The sequence below is a fragment of the Ranitomeya variabilis genome, chromosome 5 (genome assembly GCF_051348905.1).
Source record: "Ranitomeya variabilis isolate aRanVar5 chromosome 5, aRanVar5.hap1, whole genome shotgun sequence".
NCBI lineage: Eukaryota > Metazoa > Chordata > Amphibia > Anura > Dendrobatidae > Ranitomeya > Ranitomeya variabilis.
The window spans coordinates 629,900,714-629,926,677 of record NC_135236.1 but is presented as its reverse complement, the minus strand read 5'-3'; the positions used below and the strand labels follow the sequence as shown (position 1 = coordinate 629,926,677).

The window sequence follows — 25,964 nt, the reverse complement described above, 5'->3', positions numbered from 1 at the left end:
TATAGACTGAGAAATCTACTGGATGACAAGTCTACCCTCTAGTGGCCAATATGGAGAAATGCAGCAAACTAAACTTTAAAATAGAAACATGTTTTCAAATACAGAGGTAATAATATTTAATTGTTGAAAAAGAATATGTAATATGTTCTCAAAAGTACAATGCCATTCTCAATGGCAAGTATGTTTACATGTTAGTAATCTTCTTATCAGACTTTTCCAATACTGTTGTGTTATAAATAGTTAAAAATGACCTGTATAGCCTATGACTATCATTATCATCAGATGCGCATTCAGAGAATAAAATGTTTATAAAAAGTTGCTGATCATCAAAGTAATAAAAATGGTTTGAAATAATAAGGGAAATAAATTATGTCAGAAAGGTACGACAGATACATGTCAAATATTTGCATATAAAAAATAAATACAATAATTTGTCTTAATTGACAATTAAATCTTTTGGAAAACATTTAAGTTAGAGATCGCTTGCTACTATTTTTAGGTAATGATACGTTTTGCCTTGGATTTTTACTTTCTTGATACTAATGATTTTGTTTGTCTCTTATTGCACATATATTGCTTCAGTATACATTAAATATGACTCTATATTTTCTTTTCATAAGAATGTAATATGTAAATGAAAAGACCCTTAAACTGTTCATCATTGTTCTCTCTCATACTGTCTGTAAATCGGAATCCAACAAATATTCACAAATTCTTACAATTCTTTTACATTTTTAGATTAAGCTTCCATAAACAAAAAAAATCTTTAAAAAAACACTTTCAATCTTCAGGTGAATACTTTACATCGTATCGTTTCTTGTATCAATTACATATAATAGTCTCATAAGGCACAGTTACTATTTGTGATCAAGTCCTCATCATTTATGGCCAGATTCCTATGTGAACCTAATTGCAACCTTCCATGATTCTAGCTTCACTTCTATCAAGATTGCAACACACAACTATATATTTTACTGGTTACATAATATTTAGGAATAAATTACAAGAGGTAAACATGAAAACAAAATACAAAAAAACAAAACACACAATAAACCTTCCTATTCCAAATATTCAGGTTTCTGAGACTGTTCCATGTTTCTTTATTGATGGAAGTTTGTTACAAAATATCCAAAGAAAATGTATTCTATGTTGCATACAATGCAATTAGCTGTTACCATTTTGTATTTTTTTATCAAAAATCCCTTATTTGCCAATTTTAAATTACTTCAATTAACATCGTAAATGACCTTGTGTCCCCATGTAAGTGTCACATATCATGTCTGCCAGTTAGAGAAATACCATCTTCTGTAATAAAATAAAAAAAGGATGAAAAGGATGGAGATGATGCTCAAGCAGAAGATAAAAGCTTTTACATTTAATGAGAATTGATCATTATCCTCATAGAACATTGAAAAGCTTGGCCATTTACTGAATTATTGAAGAGAAATGTTTCTAATAATCAAATCATATTATAAGCTAAGCTCCATCTGTGGATTTCCAGTTGCTTTGGCTCTGATATATGAGTAGTATGACTGCAGTTCATTACAAATCAATGAGAATTTGCCTATGTAAATATCACAGGCATAGTACCATATAATACAAATTACTACAACTGTTGAGCTGAGTTATACACCTGATAAAACATTAATACATGCTGTATATAATTAATTTCTCAATATGAAGGTAGACATTGTCATAGAAAAAAGAATAATATTTTAATACTGAATCAAAACAGTAATATAAACTGTAAAATCTTTTTTTTTTTACTTAATCAACTGTAAATATTAAAGGTGACCAGATCGCTTAATGCATTCCTGGTCCATGGTCCTGGTTAGTGATCTCTGGCCGTGGACAGGAGCTTCATGAACTTCCTTACTCTTTGGTATGCCAGGCTCAGCTTATGATCAGCCGGGTTGGCAGGACTTCACCTACACGCCCTATAGATGATGTCACACCAGGTTGGGGAATCAGACGCCGTGCTGAGGATTCTGGAGGCCTAGGAAATTCATATATCTACTGTCCACTGTCAGAGAGCATTGACCTGGAACGTGGACCGGAATTGTGCAAAGTGATATGCTCATCTCTGGCAAATGCTAAATATGAATAATAATATTTTAAAAACTCAATTGTAGAAATCACTATAAAAAAGCACCAAATAAAATGCAGAAATCATTTTGGAATAACACATAGCACTATGATCAGGCTCAACTAATTTTTAAAAGCTCAACAAAAAAGAGATAAAAAGATATCAAATTCATATCATATCATATTGGCAGCAACATTATTAGCTTTCTGCCCTTTCACAGATATTTCACATATATTGTCAATTGATTTAATAAGTCTATATTTATATTATTGATGCCTGTGTTTCACTATACCAGCATTCTGGATAGGATATTCAAGATACCGACAATTCCGCGCTCCTCCAAAATCAGGCATGGGAAGCACCGAGTTCAGAAGAGTTCCATACTTTATTCAGGGCTATAAAATGACGCGTTTCATGGACGTCCTGTGTTGTGCATACTCACAACGTGTAAGGGTGAGAATTTCACCTTACAGTAAACTAATTGTTATTTTGGTAACTGTGCTATTGCGCCGCTCTCTTTACAGTTACTATACCAGCATATGATTTCTACACTGTTTGTGGTTGTTGTGCCAGTGGGACATTTGTGTTTTCTCCCTGGTGGGATGTAAATTCCTCCATCTTTTCCCACATCAGGTTTTAGCTGCTTTTCTCCTTCACCTTAAAATACTGTCATTGTTAGAAATGTAATGTTTAATAAAATTGAATATTTTTGCTAAATCCCTCGTTATGTTATCAATTGATCTATGTTTTATATTTTTAGATCTTAACATTTACAAATTTGGTTCTATAAATTGAGAGATTCCTTCTTATATATCAAATTGCTTACCAGTAAAAGTTCAAAAAGAAGTATAAAAAAGTTAAAAATTAATACAAAGGGCCATAATGAGTGTTTTAAGGATTTGTCCAGGAACTCATGTACAATTGTTTTAGATAATAAAATGCCATTGCAAAACATCTAGTGCTTGAAAATATATTGCACAGATATCCACAACTTCTTGAAAAACTTTAAGGGGTTTGTTCGGTTTAAACAAGTTATCCCCTATTTTCAGAATAGGTGATAACTTGCTGACTGGTGGAAGTCCCACTGCTCGGACTTTCTCCAATTGGCAGATTGGCAGAAGAGCCAAGTATACCACAGCTCCAAAGGTACCGAATCAATAGTGCAGGAGAGAGACAAAATTAAAAGAAGTGCTGCAAAATGGAACACAATTATTTGAGCAAAAAAATCGACCCATCCTCTGTGTCTAGCTATCGCCCGATATCTCTTCTCCGTTATGCCTCAAAACTACTGGAACAACATGTCCATCTTGAACTGTCCTCCCACCTCTCCTCCTGCTCCCTCTTTGACTGGTTATAATCTGGCTTCCGACCCCACCACTCAACCGAAACTGCCCTACCTAAAGTAACCAATGACCTTTTAATTGCCAAGAGCAAGCGACACCAATCTGTCCTCCTTCTCCTGGACCTGTCTTTGGCCTTTGAAACTGTGGACCACTCCCTTCTGCTACAGATTCTCTCATTTCTTGGCATCACAGACTTGGCCCTATCCTGGATATCATCATATCTGAGAGACCGAACAGTCAGTGTCTCCCTCCTCCGCACCACCTCCTCACTCCTTGTCCGTCGATGTTCCTCAAGGCTCTGTTCTAGGACCCCTACTCTTCTCCATCTACACCTTCGGCCTAGGATAGCTCATAGAATCCCACGGTATGCAGTATCATCTCTATGCCGATGACACGCAGATCTACCTATCCGGACCTGACCTCACCTGCTTACTTACCAAAATCCCACACTATCTGCTATCTCAGCCTTCTTTTCTGCTTACTTTCTAAAACTGAACATGGACAAAACAGAATTCATCATCTTTCCACATCTCACTCTACCCCTCCACCTATCTATCATTGTAAATGGCTGGTCACTTTTCCCAGTCCCATACGCCCGGTGCCTCGGGGTGATCCTCGAATCTGCCCTCTATTTCAAGCCACATATCCAAGCCCTTGCCTCCTCCTGCCGTTTCAAACTCAAAAATATCTCCCAGATCCACGCATTCCTTGACTGCAACACCACAAAAACACTAATGCATGCCCTTATCATCTCCCCCCTTGACTACTGCAACCTCCTACTCTCTGGCCTCCCCTCTAGCACTCTGGCACCATTCCAATCCATCCTACACTCTGCTGCTCGACTAATCTACCTGTCTCCCTGCTATTTCCCAGCCTCTCTCCTATGCCAAGCCCTTCACTGGCTTCCTATCAACCAGAGACTCCAGTTCAAAACCCTTACAGTGACATACAAAGCCATCCACAAACTGTCTCCTCCATACATCTGTGACATGGTCTCCTGGTACTTACCTACACGCAACCTCTGATCCTCTCAAGACCTCCTTCTCTACTCCCCTCTCATCTCTTCTTCCCACAACCGCATCCAAGACTTCTCCTGTGCTTCCCCCATACTCTGGAACTCTCTACCACAACAGATCAGGCTCTCACCTACCATAGAAACCTTCAAAAAGAACCTGAAGACTCAGCTATTCTGACAAGCCTACAGCCTGCAGTGATCCTCAATCTACTGAACCACCATACAACCAGCCCTACCCTCTCCTAGTGTGTCCTCACCCATCCCCTGCAAACTTTGAGCCCTCGCGGGCAGGGTTCTCCCTCCTTATGTATCTGTGTGCCTTGTTTTTTGCTCATGTTTAGTTTGTATTTGTCTATATTTGCTCCTTTTTCACATGTAAAGCGCCATGGAATAAATGGCGCTATAAAAATATACAATAATAATAATTTGCATAAAATTGATCAGGCTTCTTCTTCAAGCATTAAGATGCAGTGCCAATATAATACTTTCTTTATCCTGCACTACTCAGCATTTAGACACTTAGTTGGACTTACGGCTGGGGCAGTAGCAGTGAGGATATTGGAGTTCTTTTTCAATCCAGTATTTTCCAATATTGTCCCTGAAATTTGCACGACTACACAGGGTTATATGTGTTATATATGTGTTATATATATTATATCAACACTATATCTGTCACATGAATTTAAACTATGGAGCACTCTTCTTGATTTCATATTTAGTGCAACTTTTATGTTACCCGACACTGAGGCCATTAGGTGACATCAAGTAGCAAAATCAGGGAGAAAACACAGCTCTTAAACCATGGGTAGGGAAACTCAAGCCCGCAGACCATTTACATCCCTCAATGACCATTTATCTGGCTAAAGGGCAGATTTCTGGGGATCACAGTACATGGGTTGGCAGCTGTATTTAAACGGCTGCCTGCCCATTATTTTTTTTTTCTCACTTTGTGACCATGTGTTCACAGTGTTTTCTACTGAATGCTGAGGTGCATTCAATGAAAAATTATATCCTGACAACAATGCCAGTATCAGGACATACTTTGCGGGCAGAGATAGAGTGCAATTTGCATGACCCCCAATGAATGGTATAAATATCCTAATGGCCTTTTGCAGAATAAAGATCCCCCCCAACTGCATTAAGATTCTAAAACTTAGGAAGACACTAGTAAGATTGATAAATGAAAAACTTATTTTACAATAAATATATTTGTAACACAGCAGTATGTATCGCAAAACTCTATAATTTCACTTCCTATTTAGTTATGTTACTAAAGTTTTCATACAGAAATATTATGACTTACATTGTTTGTGTCATTCGATGAATTTTCCACAGATGAGGCTTCTTGATATATATCCTTTAACTGAGGATAGTTTAGTGGCTGCACAATACTGAAATCTTGTTGCTCCAGTACTGGGGGTAAATTAGTTTGGTAACTCTGCCCCTGGGATCCTGGAGGAACCATCCTGACCTCCATGTATTTTAAGGTCCCGTCTGTGTTCAGGTACAGAGCCGGCTGATACTGATCTGTGTAGGATTTGGATTGGGATCCATCAAGAATACAGCAACTACTGCTGTCATCATAACTGTCCTTCCTCAGACATTTCACCAATAATATCATGAAGGTGACAAGTGACACTAAGCTGATGGCCACTAGGGAGATGATTAGATACAGAGTCATATCTGATGGGGGTTTGGAATTGGCCAGGAAGTCTCCAGATTTCGGTCTTTCCACTATAACCTCATCTGCTATACTGACAAGTACAGTCACTGTGGTGGATAATGGAGGAGTCCCCTGATCACTGATAGAAATGACAAGTTGTTGTTCCATGTTCTCAGTCTCCTGTAATCTCCTTACAGTTCTGACCTCTCCTGTGAGTTTAGACACTTGAAACGATGAATAATTGATGGAATCAACAAGAGTAAACACCAACCAGGCATTGTGACCAGAGTCCAGATCCACTGCAGACAGTTTTGTCACCAGATACCCAGCACTTGCAGACTTGGGAATCCTCTCTTGGACAATAAGGTCCTCAGAGTGCTCTGGATACAGCAGAGAGGGGGGATTGTCATTTGTATCCAGAATGAAGATAAAGACAGGAACAGTGGAAGACAACTGTGGAGATCCTGTGTCTTCTACCTTTATGGTGATTTGTAAAACCTGGATCTGCTCATAGTCAAAGGATCGCTGAGCATATATATTCCCATCATTAGAATGAATGTACACAAATGAGGAGACAGAGGAGCCGTCAATCTGACTCTCAACTATGGAGTAAACCAGATCAGAATTAACCCCCTCATCTAGGTCAGTAGCAGATACTGTACATAGAAGAGTCCCGGGGTCACTGTTCTCCTTAATGAAAGCATTATAAGTAGACTGTGTGAACACTGGAGCATTATCATTAATATCTGACACTCCGAGGGTGACGCTTGTTTTACAGTGTAGAGGAGGAGATCCTAGATCAGAGGCTGTCAGCTCTATAGTGTATTGGGAAGTTTCCTCTCTATCCAGATTACCATCAGCGACCAATGCATAACGATTTTTAAGAGGTCTAATTTTAAATGGCACATTAGGTGATAAACTCAATTTTATTTCTCCATTTTTCCCAGAATCTTTGTCTCTCACAGTAAGATATCCTACAACATCCGCAGATTGAACATTTTCTGGAACATCATTAGCCACTGATGTAAATATAATTTCTGGCTGATTGTCATTCACATCTTCTATTTCCACTTGAATCATGCAATTTCCTTTAAGTTTTGGAAACCCTTTATCTTCTGCCTTAACAGATAATTCATAAAAGTTTTGTTCTTCAAAATCTACATGACCATTGATATAAATCTCCCCATTTTGCTCATTTAGAGAAAATATTTCTCTAGCAGATTCAAATGTATGACCATCAAAGGAGAACTGTATTTCTCTATTTGCTCCATCATCCTGATCTGTTGCATTTAATGTTAATATCACAGTATTTAGTGGCAGATTTTCCCTAATGCTGATTTTATAAACCGACTGATTAAAGACTGGAGGATTATCATTAATATCTAATACAACGATGGTTATTCTGCAGGTCCCTGATCTGGCCGGTTCTCCTCCATCAATAGCTGTGAGAATGAGGTTATGTTCTTGTTTTTCTTCTCTGTCTAAAACCTTTTCTAGTATCAGCTGAGGGATGAGCGTTCCATCCTTACGATTCTTCACAGACAATGAGAAATAAGGATTTGTACTCAGTGTATACTGACTGACTCCATTTATACCAACATCCAAATCCTTTGCAATATCTAAAACAAATTGAGCACCGGGACCTGCAAAGATTTCTGTGATTTCTATGGTATGATCGCTAGACAAAAATGAGGGAGAATTATCATTAATATCCAGAATCTCTATTTCTAGAGTAAAAAGCTCCACAGGATTCTCAGCCACAACCTCTATCTGCAGTAAACAGCTGGGACTAGATCCACACAGGCTCTCCCTATCAATCCTGTCCTTCACAACCAGCCCTCCATTTGCCTGATTTACACTGAAATATCTTTGGTATTTCTCAGATTTCAGATGTATCCTGCGCTGAGAGAGCTCTGCACGTTTTATCCCCAGATCCTGAGCTACATTTCCTACCAATGTCCCCGGCTCTGACTCCTCAACAATAGAATAACGAAGCAGCCCAGAGACCCAGCCCCAGCTACACAGGAGAAAGGAGCAGACTACTTGCCATTTCCAGCACGGACAAAAGCCTCTGATGTCCATATCTTAAATGATTGTCTTGATATTCAATGTCATGTAGATCCTGTGTAATCCAAGCTGCATGAGGGTGATGAATTTATGTCTATATTCCCAAAAAGATAATCCATCTGAAGAAAACAAAGATCCACACGGGTCTCATCAGGGCTGCAGCTCTTCTTTGTGTGAGAGATGATGGGAGGGTGAATCACTGAGCCAGGGGGAGGAGAGCGCAGAGCTGACATGGAACATTGTGTGGTATAGGTTCATAGTAAACTTAAATACAAGGCTGCTCTCTGCTGGTGACTTTTAAAAATTGCAGCTGGAATTTCTGAAAATGTAATGTACTCTTCACATATGAATACATCTATGTAAGAAACATTGCCTAATATGAAGACTATTTGATTTCAATAATTCTGAAAAAAAGCTATGTGTTTCATGTAGATACAATGTCTGTAAATTGCTATGGAATTAATGGTGCTATTTACATAAGTAAAATGAAAAATAAGTAAAGCGCGTTCAATATTAGCTATAAATATACATTTAGGCAACAACTTGATTTTTTAGATGGGTAATTTCAAAAATAGCTTTAGAACAAATAAGAGGCAGAAAATTAAGTCAGACAAATAATGTGAATTATTATATGTTTTCTGCTGTCATCACAAGCGCTATTGAGTTTGAGTAAATCTATTATGAATATAGGGATAGTTTCATAGACATACTTAACATATTTTGCCCATGAAGTATCTTGTACTGTAGCAATATATGTTACTGATAAATGTCAGTAGTAGTATATAAATAATACAAGGGGCCTTGCAGATGAGAGAAAAGTCCCATAGACCCTGTGGGTTACTGGATAGAGATAAATTCAGGGCTCATTTGTCTCCATAATTATCTAAGAAATGTATGACCCAAACATATATAGAGGCAAAACCTGAATCTCCAGAACTGGTGTCTTGTATTGTAGTATAATAGTCTTTGGGTCCCCTCAGGAACCAGGGCCTGGATGTGATTTCTAAATCTAAGTATATTTTATACAGCTTTGTCTAAGATTAAAATAGGCACAACTAAAAGAAAAGAGTAGCATTTTATCTCTTAGACTTAGCATGGCAATATTTGACTTGATGCTCATCTATCTTAAAGAAAATATGTCACCAGGTCTTTGTTATCTATTCTGAGAATATCAGGATGTACGCAATGAGATCCTGATTCCAACGATATATCACTGTCTGGTCTGATTAGTGTAACTTTTATAAAATTATTATTTTATTAGAAGAAGATTGTCAATAAAGGACTACTTGGCCAGCTGTCAGGAAGTCTAACCATGCCCCACCGCTGATTGGCAACTTTCTGCCTATACACAGTGTATATCAAAAGCTGCCAATCAGTGGTGTGGGTGGGATTATACAGACCTCAGCATTCTAAGAACTGGTAGATCTGCTGTATCAAAAAACATTTTTTAATCAAAACTGCAGCACCCATGAAAGGAAGTCATGCACCCCTGCAATCAGGGTCTTTATGCTTACACTAATGCTGCTCTTAGAAGATGTAGAAAAAAAACAGCGATAGATTCTCTCTTATCGATGTCATCAGGGGTGCACCAATGTGAGGCAAGGTGAAATCTACGCATCAGTCTTCAGATCTTTGCTTTTTTTGTATTTCCAATTAGGAAAAGAAAGTATCAAGTAACACTACCTTTTCCCAGAAGAAGAAATGTGTGGTTGCTCTTACTTTCACAAACCAGACTAACAGCATCTAATCACTGTTTGGCTCCATATTGGAAAAAAAAGTTGTTATATTGGAATAAGTTTTTAAATTAAATGCATTGATTGACCTCAGTTTTTATGTTTATTGTAGTGCTTTAGATATCACAAACTACTTTATCAATAGTAAAGTTTAGTTGAAGACCGGGCAACACAGTGGTTTGGTCCTTATCACTGTTCAAGTGCAGCGTTCAAAACCTGGGTTCAATATTAACCAAGCTCTAAATACATTTTTGTATGTTTTTTCTAAGTATTTCTTTTCAACCTTCCTAAAAACCATCATACACATAAGACTAAAATTGGCCAAGTCAAGCTTTCCTTTGCATAGTGAATGCAAGAGAGATCACTGTAGGCTTATGAATTATTTGGCTGGCTGCTATCTAATATGTATAGAAAAGGTAGGGAGTGACAGTCATTTTAATTTTTATTTTCTTTCTTAATAGGACACATGAAAATAAATAGCTTTGCTATATAAGAATGTGTTTCTTTCTCCTCCTGGACAGACCTTTCACACTTAATTCATTGGTAAAATCTGTTCAGTTAAGTCGGATTTTCCCATTACGGAGATAGGAGATGACACTTTTAAATTTCTTGGAAGGACTGAGGAAAAGATAGAAGCAGGCGCAGACATTCTGCTGCAAGTTCTCCTGAAATGATAAAGCTTTATGAGCAACAACTGTCATCTATCTCCGTAATAGGAAACCCTGTATCCACTGGACAAATGTTACCCATGAGTTGAGAAGTATGATAATGACTGATTAGTCTTGGGGATATAGGCAGATTTCTCTAATGAGAATACTTGCAAAAATTCTTATTATCACATGTACTATTGATTAATGAAAAAAAAAATAATATGGTAATTACTCTTTAAGTCAATGTACATTGTGAGCACCATGAGGACAGTGATCGATGATTATAACTATAAATGGCTTCATAAATTAGGTTGGAGAGAGAAGTACGGAACTGCAGACGCTATCCAGAAAATGATTGAGTACGTAGAGTCCAATTCAAAAACTGGGTGGGTGCTCTACCCACTGATGAGCACAGCAAAAATTGGAAAGCAAGGAGGAAGGATGATTAAGGGCGCTTTTCATGCGCCAGAAACACGTAGGTGTTTCTTATGTTTTTACCTTGGTTTGACATGCCGAAATAAAGTTTTTTTTCTTTAATTCCTGGGTTGGAGTGCTTTCACTTCCTCTTTCCTTTCTAATTTTTGCTGGCTTCATAATTTAGTCTTGCTATGTAAGAAGAAAAGACTAAAAGAATAAGAAATAGTACACAAGTCATTCTTCACATTTTACGATATTATTTTATTAGAAGAGTCACCTGAAAATCAATTAAAACTCTTTGGACCCTCATTGATCATGACCAATTTGCAAATTATATTGACAGCATGTATTTAATTTTTCTAAAGAGCCATCACAAGAGAAAATAATAATAATATATTGTCAATTGAAATTAATAGAACATCTGTGTAATGCACTGACAAAGCAGGTTCACTGGAGAGAGATTCTCCTTGCAGACACTTTCTACTATATATTGTATACTTTTAAATTAGAATGCTTGAATAGTGTTTAAAAATACATTTTCAAATCCTTTATGTGAAAATATTTAAGTTTTTCCTAACTGACATTGGAATGTTATTACATATACCCCCAAAAAATGTTAAAGCAATTTTGAAAGCCACAATAATGAGGCTGCTCACAATTTGCGTAAAATATTGGAATAGCCAATACAACCCATTGACAGTTGTGAGTCTGGGTCGTTGTAAAAGTAAAATGCTAAGAATTTGCTTTTAGGTATTATGTGCTAAGAATTTGCGAAGTTTTTGTTATTTTTTTATCACTCACTTTTGTTACAAAAACTGAAAGATTTCCTATGGCCAGAAAAGTGAATGAGATTCCACAAGTCTCATGCACACGCTGCTTGTTTTCTCCTTGCAGATTTTAAGCCGTTTCGTACCTGCAGTGTGTCAAAGCCTTTAATATTTTTGCAGCATTTTTCACCTACTCTAATGACAAACAAGCACGACAAATACGGCAGCATTTAATGTTGTGTCTTTTTTGCCAGCGCTCAGAAGCACAATTGACCTTGACTGCAGGGAATACTTAACTTGTGCACATACCCTAAGACTTCCTATGTTGCATTTATATATATAACTACAATATGTTAATAAAATGAAAACAGAAAACTGTAAAGAAAATAAAGATAAATTGTGCTTTAAAATATTCTAATAGTAAACTGCATTTCTCCATAATACCAACAGTTATTAAATAATAATTGACAACAAATACGTTAGCACTTAACCCCTTTCCGGCGCTGAGCCCACCTTAAAGCCGCGACATGTCAGCTGTTTTGTACAGCTGACATGTGCGCGCAATGAGCGCGAGCGGAACCACAATCCGCCCGTGCCCATTAACTAGTTAAATGCCGCCGTCAAGCGCTGACAGCGGCATTTAACTAGCGCTCCCGGCCGCGCGGCCGGAGTTGTTAGCATTGCTGACCCCCGTCACATGATCGGGGGTCAGCAGTGCATTGCCATAACAACCAGAGGTCTCCTTGAGACCTCTATGGTTATTGATGGCCGAATACTTTGAGCGCCACCCTGTGGTCGGCGTTCAAAGTACACGACCATTTCTACTACATAGAAATACGAATAGTTTGTTTTCACTCAGTAGAAGGAAAAAAAAATCAGTCTGGTGTGATCATGTATGTACAAGAGGAATAGGATATATAACAGATATCAGGAAAAATAAACAGTAAAAAGTACCAAAATATATATAAAAAAAAATTAAAATAAAAGAAATTTAAGAAACATTGCTGTACTTCACCTCTATGTAGCAGAGGCGATCGTGTAGTGCATTCTTCTAGCCTGGAGGCTATTGAAGCATGGCAAAATGAAAAAAAAAAAGTGTTCAAAAATATAAAAAAAATAAAAAATATATAAAAGTTTAAATCACCCCCCTTTCGCCCCAATCAAAATAAAACAATTAAAAAAAAATCAAACATACACATATTTGGTATCGCCGCGTTCAGAATCGCCCGATCTATCAAAAAAACAAAGGAATAACCTGACAGCTAAATGGCGTAGCGAGAAAAAAAATCAAAACTCCAAAATTACGTTTTTTTGGTCGCCGCGACATTGCATTAAAATGCAATAATGGGCGATCAAAAGAACGTATCTGCACCAAAATGGAATCATTAAAAATGCCAGCTTGGCACGCAAACAATAAGCCCTCATCTGACCCCAGATCACGAAAATTGGAGACGCTACGGGTATCGGAAAATCGCACAATTTTTTTATTTTTTATTTTTTTGCAAATTTTTGAATTTTTTTCCACCACTAAAAAAAAATAACCTAGACATGTTAGGTGTCTATGAACTCGTAATGACCTGGAGAATCATAATGGCAGGTTAGTTTTAGCATTTGGTAAAACTAGCAAAAAAGCCAAACAAAAAACAAGTGGGAGATTGCACTTTTTTTTGCAATTTCATCACACTTGGAATTTTTTTCCCGTTTTCTGTTACACGGCATGGTAAAGCCAATGGTATTGTTCAAAAGTACATCTCGTCCCACAAAAAATAAGCCCTCACATGGCCATATTGACGGAAAAATAAAAAAGTTATGGTTCTGGGAAGGAGGGAGCGAAAAACGAAAAAGAAAAAACGGAAAAAGCTCCGGGGGTGAAGGGGTTAAGCATAATAATGAGACAAAAATTAAGCAAAGCCTCATCGCAAATGGGATAGCACTTAATTATGTACAATAGCAATGCTAATTGATTGAAATCTACAACATACTTGTAAAACATTTACAACTTAAAGTTTTCTGTAAACACAAAAACAAGGCAGTTTTTAAAAAAATGCTTAATTAAAATTAAAAAAATTGTAATATTTACCATGACTGAATTATTTAGGCTGGTCACTTCTGAGGGTGTTGTGGTGCTGTTAATCAAATCGTTTAACTGAGGAAAATCCACAGGCCTCGCAATATTAAAATCTTGCTGATTCATGACTGGGGGTAAATTAGTTTGGTAACTCTGTCCCTGGGATCCGGGAGGAACCATCCTGACCTCCATGTATTTTAAGGTCCCGTCTGTGTTCAGGTACAGAGCCGGCTGATACTGATCTGTGTAGGATTTGGATTGGGATCCACCAAGAATACAGCAACTACTGCTGTAATCATAACTGTCCTTCCTCAGACATTTCACCAACAATATCATGAAGGTGACAAGTGACACTAAGCTGATGGCCACTAGGGAGATGATTAGATACAGAGTCATATCTGATGGGGGTTTGGAATTGGTCAGGAAGTCTCCAGATTTCGGTCTTTCAATTATAACCTCATCTGCTATACTGAGAAGTACAGTCACTGTGGTGGATAATGGAGGAGTCCCCTGATCACTGATAGAAATGACAAGTTGTTGCTCCATGTTCTCTGTCTCCTGCAATCCTCTTACAGTTCTCACCTCTCCTGTGAGTTTAGACACTTGAAATGAGGAATAATTGATGGGGTCAATGAGAGTAAACACCAACCAGGCATTGTGACCTGAGTCCAGATCCACTGCGGACAGTTTTGTCACCAGATATCCAGCACTTGTAGACTTGGGAATCCTCTCATGGACAATGAGGTCCTCAGAGTGCTCTGGATACAGCAGAGAGGGGGGATTGTCATTTGTATCCAGAATAAAGATAAAGATGAGGACAGTGGAAGACAACTGTGGAGATCCTGAGTCTTCTACCTTTATGATGATTTGTAATACCTGGATCTGCTCATAATCAAAGGATCGCTGAGCATATATATTCCCATCATTAGAATGAATGTACACAAAGGAGGATACAGAGGAGCCGTCAATTTGACTTTCAACTATGGAGTAAACCAGATCAGAATTAACCCCCTCATCTAGGTCAGTAGCAGACACTGTACATAGAATAGTCCCGGGGTCACTGTTCTCCTTAATAAAAGCATTATATATAGACTGTGTGAACACTGGAGCATTATCATTAATATCGGACACCCCAAGGGTGACGCTTGTTTTACTGTACAGAGGAGGAGACCCTAAATCAGAGGCTGTCAGCTCTATAGTGTATTCGGGGGTTTGTTCTCTATCTAGATTCCCATTTGTTACCAATGCATAACGATTTTTAAGAGGTCTAATTTTAAAAGGCACATTTGGTGATACACTAAGTTGTATTTCTCCATTTTTCCCAGAATCTTTGTCTTTCACATTTATATGTCCAACAACATATCCAGTCAGTGCATTTTCTGGAATGTTATTAGCCACAAAATTAAATGTAATTTCTGGCCGATTGTCATTGACATCTTCTATTTCTACTTGAACTATGCAGTTTCCCTTAAGTTTCGGAAATCCTTTATCTGCTGCTTTAATAGATAATTCATAGAAATTTTGTTCTTCAAAATCCACATGTCCGTTAATATAAATCTCCCCATTTTGCTCATTTAGAGAAAATATTTCTCTAGCAGATTCAAATGTATGACCATCGAAGGAAAACTGAATTTCTCCATTTGCCCCGTCATCCTGATCTGTTGCATTTAATGTTAATATCACAGTATTTAGTGGCAGATTTTCCCTAATGCTGATTTTATAAACTGACTGATTAAAGACTGGAGGATTATCATTAATATCTAATACAATGATCATTATTCTGCAGGTCCCTGATCTGGCCGGTTCTCCTCCATCAATAGCTGTGAGAATGAGGTGGTGTTCCTGTTTTTCTTCTCTATCTAAAACCTTTTCTAGTATTAGCTGAGGGATGAGCGTTCCATCCTTACGATTCTTCACAGACAATGAGAAATAAGGATTTGTATTCAGTGTATACTGACTGACACCATTCACAGCGACATCTAAATCTTTTGCAATATCTAATGCAAATTTAGCACCTGCACTTTCTACTAATTCAGTGATCTCTATGATATGGTCATTAGACAAGAATGTGGGAGAATTATCATTAATATCCAGAATCTCTATTTCTAGAGTAAAAAGCTCCACAGGATTCTCAGCCACAACCTCTATCTGCAGTAAACAGCTTGGACTAGATCCACACAGGCTCTCCCTATCAATCCTGTCCTTCACAACCAGCCCTCCATTTGCCTGATTTACACTGAAATATCTTTGATATTTCTCAGATCTCAGATGTATCTTGCGCTGAGAGATTTCTGCACGTTTTATCCCCAGATCCTGAGCAACATTTCCTACCAATGTCCCCGGCTCAGACTCCTCAACAATAGAATAACGAAGCTGCCCAGAGACCCAGCCCCAGCTACACAGGAGAAAGGAGCAGACTACTTGCCATTTCCAGCACGGACAAAAGCCTCTGATGTCCATATCTTAAATGATTGTCTTGATGTTTGATGTCATGTAGATCCTGTGTAATCCAAGCTGCATGAGGGTGATGAATTTATCTGTCCATATTCCCAAAATGATAATCCATCTGAAGGAAAGAAAGATCCACACGGCTCTCATCAGGGCTGCAGCTTTTCTTTGTGTGAGAGACGATGGGAGGGTGAATCACTGAGCCAGGGGGAGGAGAGCGCAGAGCTGATATAAGCATATTCTCTGGTATAGGTTCATAGGACTTTTCAATACAAGGCTGCTCTCTACTGGCTACTTGTAAAAATAACAACTGTAAGATCTTAAAATTCTATTCACAGTTCACATAGGCATATATTTATGTTAAAAATATTAACTGATATTAAACATATTACCTTATTATTAATTTTTTTTTATTTCAGTTGATATGAAAAGGAAGTTTTGTTATTTCTTGTAGATTGCCGATGTATTTCTTGCAGCTTACTGTGTTTAGATTTTGTTGCACATTTAGGAAACAACTTGCATTTACAGTATAAGTACTGAAAATCCCAAGGTGGTGAAAGGGATATGTCAGACAAATAAGCTGTAGAGTATTAATTATTTTCTTCTGATTTTGAGTAGTTCTATTATGATTAAACAAATAGTAATATACTGTAGATATACCTAAATATATATTTTCCCATGAAGTATCTTGTGCAGTAGCAATAAATTATACTGATTAATGTCAGTAGTATATAAATAGGACAGGGGACCTTACAGATGAGAGAAAACTCCCTTAGACACTGTGTATAGAGCTCAGCTATCTTCATTAGTCTAAAAAAATGAGTGATCCAGAATTATATGATGGCAAAATTCAAATCTCCAGATCTTCAGGATAATACTGATGTCTTGTAATGTAGTAGAGAGGCCTTTGTGTCCCCCTAGGCAAAGGGGCCTGGATGAGACTGCAAACTAATATATTTTATGCAGTTTTGTCTAACGTAAAAATAGGCACAACTACAAAAAAGCCTGTATTTAATCTGTTAGATTCTGCATTATAATATTTGTCTTGGAGCTCAACTGTCTTGTGCAGCCGGCAGGGGGTGCAGTCCGCAATCGGGCTGCCTAATGTGACTGTCTGCAGTGTCTCCCCCAGCAGCTGCATTCTGCCACCCCCTGGACTGAGAGACGGCTATTCTCTGTGCCGACTGTCAAGCTGACAGTTGGCACAAAGAAGCTGCAGTGCGCTGACTCCCAGTATTCAATTGTACTCGCATCTTACAGAAGTACAATTGATGCTCTGACTGCCGGGTCAGAGCGATGCCAGCAGCATGATCATGTCATGTGGTCATGCTGCTGACGTCACTCGCCCGCGCTGCAGACTGCAGAGGCGAACACTGGTGGTAAGTGTCCAGTGGAGCTGAAGACACCGAAGATTAAGTGCACAGGTGGGACTTTATTATGTGTGGGGAGAATTTGAGTGGGGATGAGGGCTATTTTATGTGTGGGGAGAATTGCAGTGGGGATGGGGGTGTTTACTGTGCGTGGGGAGAATTGGAGTGGGGATGGGGGTGTTTAAAGTGTGGGGGAAGATTTGGCTTGGGGATTGGGGATTTAATGTGTGTGGGAAGATATGAAGTGGCTATGGGATTATTTATTGTGTGTGGGAAGATTTTTAGTGGCGATGGGGCAATTTAATGTGTGGGAGAGATTTGAGGACACAAAATGAAGAGCAAAGGGGAAGATGGGGGCATGTATGAGGAAATAGTACAGGGGAATGGGAGGCATGTATGAGGAAACAGTATGGGGAAATGGGAGGCATGTATGAGGAAACAGTATGGGGGAATATGGGGCAAGTACAAAGAAACAGTATGGGGGAATCAGGGCATGAATGAGGAAACAGTACTGGGGAATGGGGGAATGTATGAGGAAACAGTATGGGGGATGGGTGCAGACAGTATGGGGAGCGAGCGGGGGAATGTATGCAGGCACAGTATGAGTAGCAATGTGAAAAATGTATTTGGACACAGTACGGGGAGTGAGGGTGATGGGATGTGTGCAGACACAGTATGGGGAGTCAGGTAAGCATGCAGTATAGAAAGTGAGGGGGTATATATATGAGGAGACACTGTGGTGAACAGGGGGAATGTGAGACAAGACAGTATGAGGAGGGAGGGGAATAGTGTGAGGAGACAGTATGGGGTAAGAAAAGTGAGTGGACACAGAATAGAAGCTGAGTAGCGGGGGCGTAGCATGGAAGGACAGTGTAAGGGCACAGCCAGGAGGTGACAGTATACCAATGAGGGGGAGTGTGATGAGAGGGTACAGTATAAATACTGGGCCCTATGGGGGGACACAGTATGAGAGGACAATGCAAAGATGGGGCCAGTATAGAAAGGAGAGGTCAGTGTAAACAGAATGTTCCATAAGAGGGACAGTGTGGGGGTCATATTTTGTGCAGGCAATATAGTGAGGGGCAATATTTTATTCAGGAGCATTATAATGACACTTCTATCTTTAAAGGTATCATGTGGAGATTTTCTGCGAAAGAGCAGAGAAGATGGAAGTCTGCAGAGATAAGAAAACTCATCATGGGATCTGGACAAGAAGAAGAAAAGAAGGAGAACGACTCCAAAGATGATGCCAACTCTAAGGTACCTGGATGTAAATGTTATTTGTGATACTAATTCTCATGTTTTTATTTGTTAGGAACATTAAAGGGGATGTCCAGGTTTGTGATGAGTCTGCAGTCATTCTTTGAGACTGCAGACTTCTGAATTCTCACAGCGCACTGCACGCTGTCAGGATTCTCTCGTTCTGGCGATTTAGATACATGCGGTCACATGCTGACTAGACATGTATGGCCTCACTCAATAAAAATGAACTGAGCAAGGCTGGGCACATCTAGTAGGAATGTGGTCAGAAGTATACAAATCACATGCTTGTGCTGACATGACTATCCACCGGCAAGGGAGAATCCTAAAAGTGTGCAGTGCATTCATTGTGATAAATCAGAAGCTGCGATGTCAGGATTCAGCTCTGCAGGTTCCAGCAGTCATCACATGGACACTTCACTCATATGCGACTTTCATACTTATGGTCCTGCGACAACGAGCTTCTCTTCCTGCTGCTCTTAGTTTTTCACCAAACATTGAGAGCATTAGAGAGAGCAGCTCGTGGGTACATGACTAAGTGCAAATCGTATATGTCCTTGGAGGGGAGGCGCCAAACTGAATTCTTGCCCCAAGTGCCTGAAAACCTAGATACACCTCTGTCAGTACCCATCAAAGTAAATGATACAGTCCTGGAATCAGGGTTTGTGTCTTTATATCATGCAGGAGTAACAAATATCTTGTGACAGATTTTCTTTATTGGATCAGGGGTGCACTGCTTTTGAGGCGAGGTGAAATCTTTGTCTCAGTCATCAGCTGTAGGCATTATTTTATTTGCAGTTAGGAGAGGTAAGTACGAAGTAATATTACCTCTTCCCAGGAGCAGAAATTTGTGACTACTCATAGTTTTAGAAACCAGACTTACAGCTCCAAGTTGACTCCCAATTGAGGAGAGGTTGTTAAATAGGAAACATGTTTTAAGTTAAATGCATTAATGTTGGAGGAGGTTAGAAATCACAAACTAGTCTATCAATATAAAGTTTAGTTTTAAACAAACGGCAGAGCAATATGGTAGTTTGGCACTTAGCAGCATTGGAAACCTGGGTTCAATTCCAACCGAGGTCTGAATAGTTTTTTTTTATTTTTGTGAAGATTTCCTTCAATCCTAAAGACGCTCATATACATTGGACTATGGTTGACCAAGCTGTGCTTTCCTTTGTATTTGGAGAGATTACTGTAGGGTTATGAATTGTTCAGTTGACTGCTAACTAATGTGCATAGGATCCTAAAAGTGACTGCAGCTATAATTTCTGTTTCCTAAATCAAAAATATGCATGGAAATGTGCAACTTTGTAATATAAGAATTTGCTACTTTCTCCTCCTGGACAGATTATTCACTTTAAATTAATGAGTAAAATCTGTATTCAGTTAAGTCAAATTTTCCCATCACTGAGATAGGAGATGGTGCTTTTAATTTTCTTTGGAGGATGGAGGAGAAGCTAGAAGATACAGACATTCTGCTGCAAGTTCTCCTGAAATGACAAAACTCTATAACCAACGGCTGCCATCTCCGATCTCAGTGATGGAAAAGTCAATATTCACTGGACAGATTTTACTTGTGAATTGAGAATTTTGTTAATGGTTGATCAGTCCTGGTGGAAAAAGAATCAGATTTCCATAATTAGACAAAAATCTAATTTTCCTATATTTACATGTACTATTGATGAATGAAAAAATAAAAATAATAATATGACGGTTACTCTTTAAGAGTCAAGACAAATTACATTGTGAACAGCGATGAGGACAGTGATTGATAACAATATCAATAAATGGCTTCATATTATAGTTTTGCTATGTAAAAAAAATTACAGAATAAGCAATAGTCCACAAGTCATTCTACATATTTTACAATTCCACTTTGTTAGGAAAATCAATTAAAACTGTTTGGATCCTCATGGATCATGACCAATTTACAGATTATATTGACAAGTGTTCATTTCTTATAAAGCGCCATTACAAGAGAAGCTAAGAATTATATGGTGACCAATGAAATTAATAGATCATCCTTGTAATAGACTGACAAAGCAGGTTCACTGGAGATAGATTCTATTTGCAGCCACTTTCTTGATTGCAACTATCTCTATGAGCTATATTAACTATTTACTTAGAATGCTTGAATACTATGTTTAAAATATGTTTTCAAACTCTTTATGTGAAAATATTAAAGTTTTTAATAGCTGACATTTCCAGTATATTACATATACCACATAAAATAGATTAAAACAATTTTGAAAGTCACAATAACGAGGCTGCCCACGGTTTGCATGTAATATTGGAATATCCAATACAATCTATGGACAGTTGTTGGTCTTTCTAAGCAAATGTGTTAAGTATTTGCTGTATTTTTGTTGAGTTTTTTGTTGTACCGTTTTTTCACAAAAACTGAAAGAATTCCTAATGCCAGAAAAGTGGTTGAGATTCTTGACGTCTCATACACACTGCTTATTTTCTCCTTGCAGATTTCAAGTAGTTTTGTATTCTTTCAGAATTTTTGCAGCGTTTTTACCTATTCTATTGACATACAAACACGGCAAAATGCGAACATTTAATATTGTGTTTTTCCTGCCAACACTAAGTATTGGCAGAAGAAATATCTACAGACAATACTTCATGTGTGAAAATACCTAGTACTATCCTAGGACTTCCTATGTTATATATATAAATATTTCACTACAATATGTGAATAACATGAAAATGGAAAACTGTAAAGGAATTTAAAAATAAATTGTGCTCAAAACATACTCATAGAAAATTGAACTTTTCCATGATACCAACAGTTATTAAAAACTGGTAGATCATTGGCAACAAATATGTAAGTACGTAAGTGTAGTAATTAGATAAAAATGAAATAAATTTTTGTCTCAAATGAGATAACACTCACGGTAATTGAATACAATACAAATGCTGCTGGATTCAAATCTACATCATACTTGTAAATCTTTTACAACTTAAAATTTTCTATCAGCACAAAAAAGCAGTTTAAAGAAAGAATGTTTAATCAAAATAAATATATTTTTTCTTAATATTTACCATGTCTGAATTATTTAGGGTGGTCACTTCTGAGGGTGTTGTGGTGTCTTTAATCAAATCCTTTAACTGAGGAAAATCCACAGGCAGCACAATATTAAAATCCTGTTGCTCCAGGGCTGGGGGTACATTTGTTTGGTAACTCTGCCCCTGGGATCCTGGAGGAACCATCCTGACCTCCATGTATTTTAAGGTCCCATCTGTGTTCAAGTACAGAGCCGGCTGATACTGATCTGTGTAGGATTTGGATTGGGATCCACCAAGAATACAACAACTACTGCTGTAATCATAACTGTCCTTCCTCAGACATTTCACCAATAATATCATGAAGGTGACAAGTGAAACTAAGCTGATGGCCACTAGGGAGATGATTAGATACAGAGTCATATCTGATGGGGGTTTGGAATTGGTCAGGAAGTCTTCAGATTTTGGTCTTTCCACTATAACCTCATCCACTATACTGACAAGTACAGTCACTGTGGTGGATAATGGAGGAGTTCCCTGATCACTGATAGAAATGACAAGTTGTTGCTCCATGTTCTCGGTCTCCTGTAATCCTCTTACAGTTCTCACCTCTCCTGTGAGTTTAGACACTTGAAATGAGGAATAATTGATGGGGTCAATGAGAGTAAACACCAACCAGGCATTGTGACCAGAGTCCAAATCCACTGCAGACAGTTTTGTCACTAAATATCCAGCACTTGCAGACTTAGGAATCTTCTCTTGGACAATGAGGTCCTCAGAGTGCTCTGGATATAGCAGAGAGGGGGGATTGTCATTTGTATCCAGAATGAAGATAAAGACAGGGGCAGTGGAAGACAACTGTTGGGATCCTGAGTCTTCTACCTTTACAGTGACTTGTAAAACCTGGATCTGCTCATAATCAAAGGATCGCTGAGCATATATATTCCCATCATTAGAATGAATGTACACAAAGGAGGAGACAGAGGAGCCGTCAATCTGACTCTCAATTATGGAGTAAACCAGATCAGAATTAACCCCCTCATCTAGGTCAGTAGCAGACACTGTACATAGAAGAGTCCCGGGGTCACTGTTCTCCTTAATGAAAGCATTATAAGTAGACTGTGTGAACACTGGAGCATTATCATTAATATCGGACACCCCGAGGGTGACACTTGTTTTACTGTACAAGGGAGGAGACCCTAAATCAGAGGCTGTCAGCTCTATAGTGTATCGGGGGGTTTCTTCTCTATCCAGATTCCCATCTGTGACCAATGCATAATGATTTTTAAGATGTCTAATTTTAAAAGGCACATTTGGTGATAAATCCAATGTTATTTCTCCATTTTTCCCAAAATCCTTATCTTTCACATTAATAAATCCAACAACATCCCCAGAAAGTGCATTTTCTGGAATATTATTAGCTTTTTTTGCAAATGAAATTTCTGGGGAATTGTCATTCACATCTTCTATTTCTACTTGAATTATGCAGTTTCCTTCTAGTTTCGGAAGGCCTTTATCAATGGCTTTGATAGATAATTCATAAAAGCTTTGCTCTTCAAAATCCACACATCCATTGATAGAAATCTCCCCATTTTTCTCATTTAGAGAAAATAATTCTCTAGCAGGCTCAAATGTGTGGTCATCAAAGGAGAACTGAATTTCTCCATTTACCCCGTCATCCTGATCTGTTGCATTTAATGTTAATATCACAGTATTCAGTGGCAGATTTTCCCTAATGCTGATTTTATAAACTGACTGATTAAAGACTGGAGGATTATCATTAATATCTAATACAACGATTGTTATTCTGCAGGTCCCTGATCTGGCCGGTTCTCCTCCATCAATAGCTGTGAGAATGAGGTGATGTTCTTGTTTTTCTTCTCTATCTAAAACCTTTTCTAGTATCAGCTGAGGGATGAGCGTTCCATCCTTACGATTCTTCACAGACAATGAGAAATAAGGATTTGTATTCAGTGTATACTGACTGACACCATTCACACCGACATCTAAATCCTTTGCAATGTTTAAGGCAAACCGAGTACCAGGACTTGTTAACAGCTCTGTAATTTCAATAATGGGATAATTTGATGAGAATGTGGGAGAATTATCATTAATATCCAGAATCTCTATTTCTAGAGTAAAAAGCTCCACAGGATTCTCAGCCACAACCTCTATCTGCAGTAAACAGCTGGGACTAGATCCACACAGGCTCTCCCTATCAATCCTGTCCTTCACAACCAGCCCTCCATTTGCCTGATTTACACTGAAATATCTTTGGTATTTCTCAGATCTCAGATGTATCCTGCGCTGAGAGAGCTCTGCACGTTTTATCCCCAGATCCTGAGCTACATTTCCTACCAATGTCCCCGGCTCAGACTCCTCAACAATAGAATAACGAAGCTGCCCAGAGACCCAGCCCCAGCTACACAGGAGAAAGGAGCAGACTACTTGCCATTTCCAGCACTGACAAAAGCCTCTGATGTCCATATCTTAAATTATTGTCTTGATATTTGATGTCATGTAGATCCTGTGTAATCCAAGCTGCATGAATGTTGTGAATTTATCTGTCCATATTGCCAAAAAGATAATCCATCTGAAGGAAAGAAAGATCCACACGGCTCTCATCAGGGCTGCAGCTTTTCTTTGTGTGAGAGACGATGGGAGGGTGAATCACTGAGCCAGGGGGAGGAGAGCGCAGAGCTGATTTGAGCACATTCTCTGGTATAGCTCACCATTAAAACATAAATACGATGCTGCTCTCTACTGGCTATTTATGTAAATTACAGCTTAAGATGCAAACATTTCTAATCTATCAGAGCTTATACATTTCCAATACAGAATTCAATAGCATAGAACATTTCTAGTCATTTGTACTTGTACAAAATGTACAAAATGTTGTCAATTTTTCATCAAAATCCTTTAATTTCAACAGATATACAGAGATTTGTATCTGTTATTTCCTCAACTAATGTTGTAACTATATATTTAAAAAATATGGAGTTATGATGGTGATAATCACCATAATAGTTCTACAATAACTGAAAAGCATTAGGTAAAGTCCTGCGAATTATCCTAACAGTATTCTTTATATAGTTCAACAAGTATTCTTTTTTAATACATAACACTTACAGACAATTAAATTAAAATCAGTAGTATATAAATTGGACAAATAATAACTGAAAAGATAATGACTTACTGCACAGCCAGGTTTCATGACTATTTAGGTCTCCTCACCAAGCATGGTTTGACACAATGTCTGAAGAACTGGTAAACCATGTTTGATGAAGAAACCCAAGTATTTCCGCAAATTTGTATTTTTTTTTTTACATTTAGCAATTCACTCCTTATGAAACTTTACTTTTTTTGATTTTTGCACTTATTTTTTTTCTTCATTTCATTCCAAGAGCTATTCTTCCATCGACAAGGCCATTATGGGATTGTTTTTCTGCAGAACAAGTTACAGTTTTTAATACAACCATTATATTTCCTATATAGTTTACTGAAAACAATATGAAAAAATTCAAAGTGGTGTGAAATGACAAAGAAAAATTATCACAATTTTGCTAAAATGTTAGGGTTTTGGTTATACGATGTTTATTCTATGGTAGAATTGACCTGTCAATACAGTTCTCTCGGTCAGCATAATTACGGTGATAGCAAATGTGTAAGGTTTTTTTAAATATATTTCAGTGGTTTGAAAGAATTCAAAACCTTGGAAAAGAATAAATACATTTATTTTGCCATTTTCAAGGACGCATATCTTTTATTTCCATCCCTAGAGGTTCGAGAGGGCATTTTTTGCAAACTGAAGTGATGAATTTATTTATACCATTATAAGGTTCATATGACATTTTGATTGATTTTTATTGTATTTTTATTTGGATAATTCTGGAATTTTGACTTTCTTTCATTTTGAGCCTTAACTTACAGTTTAAATAGTTTAATATTTTGATAGACTGGATTTTTTTGGACACAAGAATAACAAATATATTTGTTAAAAATATCTTTATTTTTGAAATGGGAAAAGTTAGAAGGGACGATCTTTTTATTTTTAAAACATTTTTAAGC

At 37.8% G+C, this 25,964-nt stretch overlaps 1 protein-coding gene across 13 annotated transcripts in view; it reads right to left on the bottom strand.

Annotated features, from left to right (window-relative positions):
* Positions 1-25,964, bottom strand: part of LOC143776637 (protocadherin gamma-C5-like) — a 671,321-nt gene that overhangs the window by 259,782 nt on the left and 385,575 nt on the right. For 2 of the 13 annotated variants that reach the window (XM_077266213.1, XM_077266230.1), the window contains exon 1: positions 5,748-8,345. The exons of 9 other annotated variants lie outside the window; for them this stretch is intronic. In XM_077266213.1, the coding sequence (XP_077122328.1) occupies positions 5,748-8,189 (2,442 nt within the window). In that variant the 5' untranslated portion in view covers positions 8,190-8,345. Of the gene's footprint in view, positions 1-5,747; positions 8,346-13,821; positions 16,410-21,935; positions 24,412-25,964 lie in introns of those variants that run through there. 2 more of the 13 variants (XM_077266208.1, XM_077266207.1) reach the window with 2 other exon arrangements.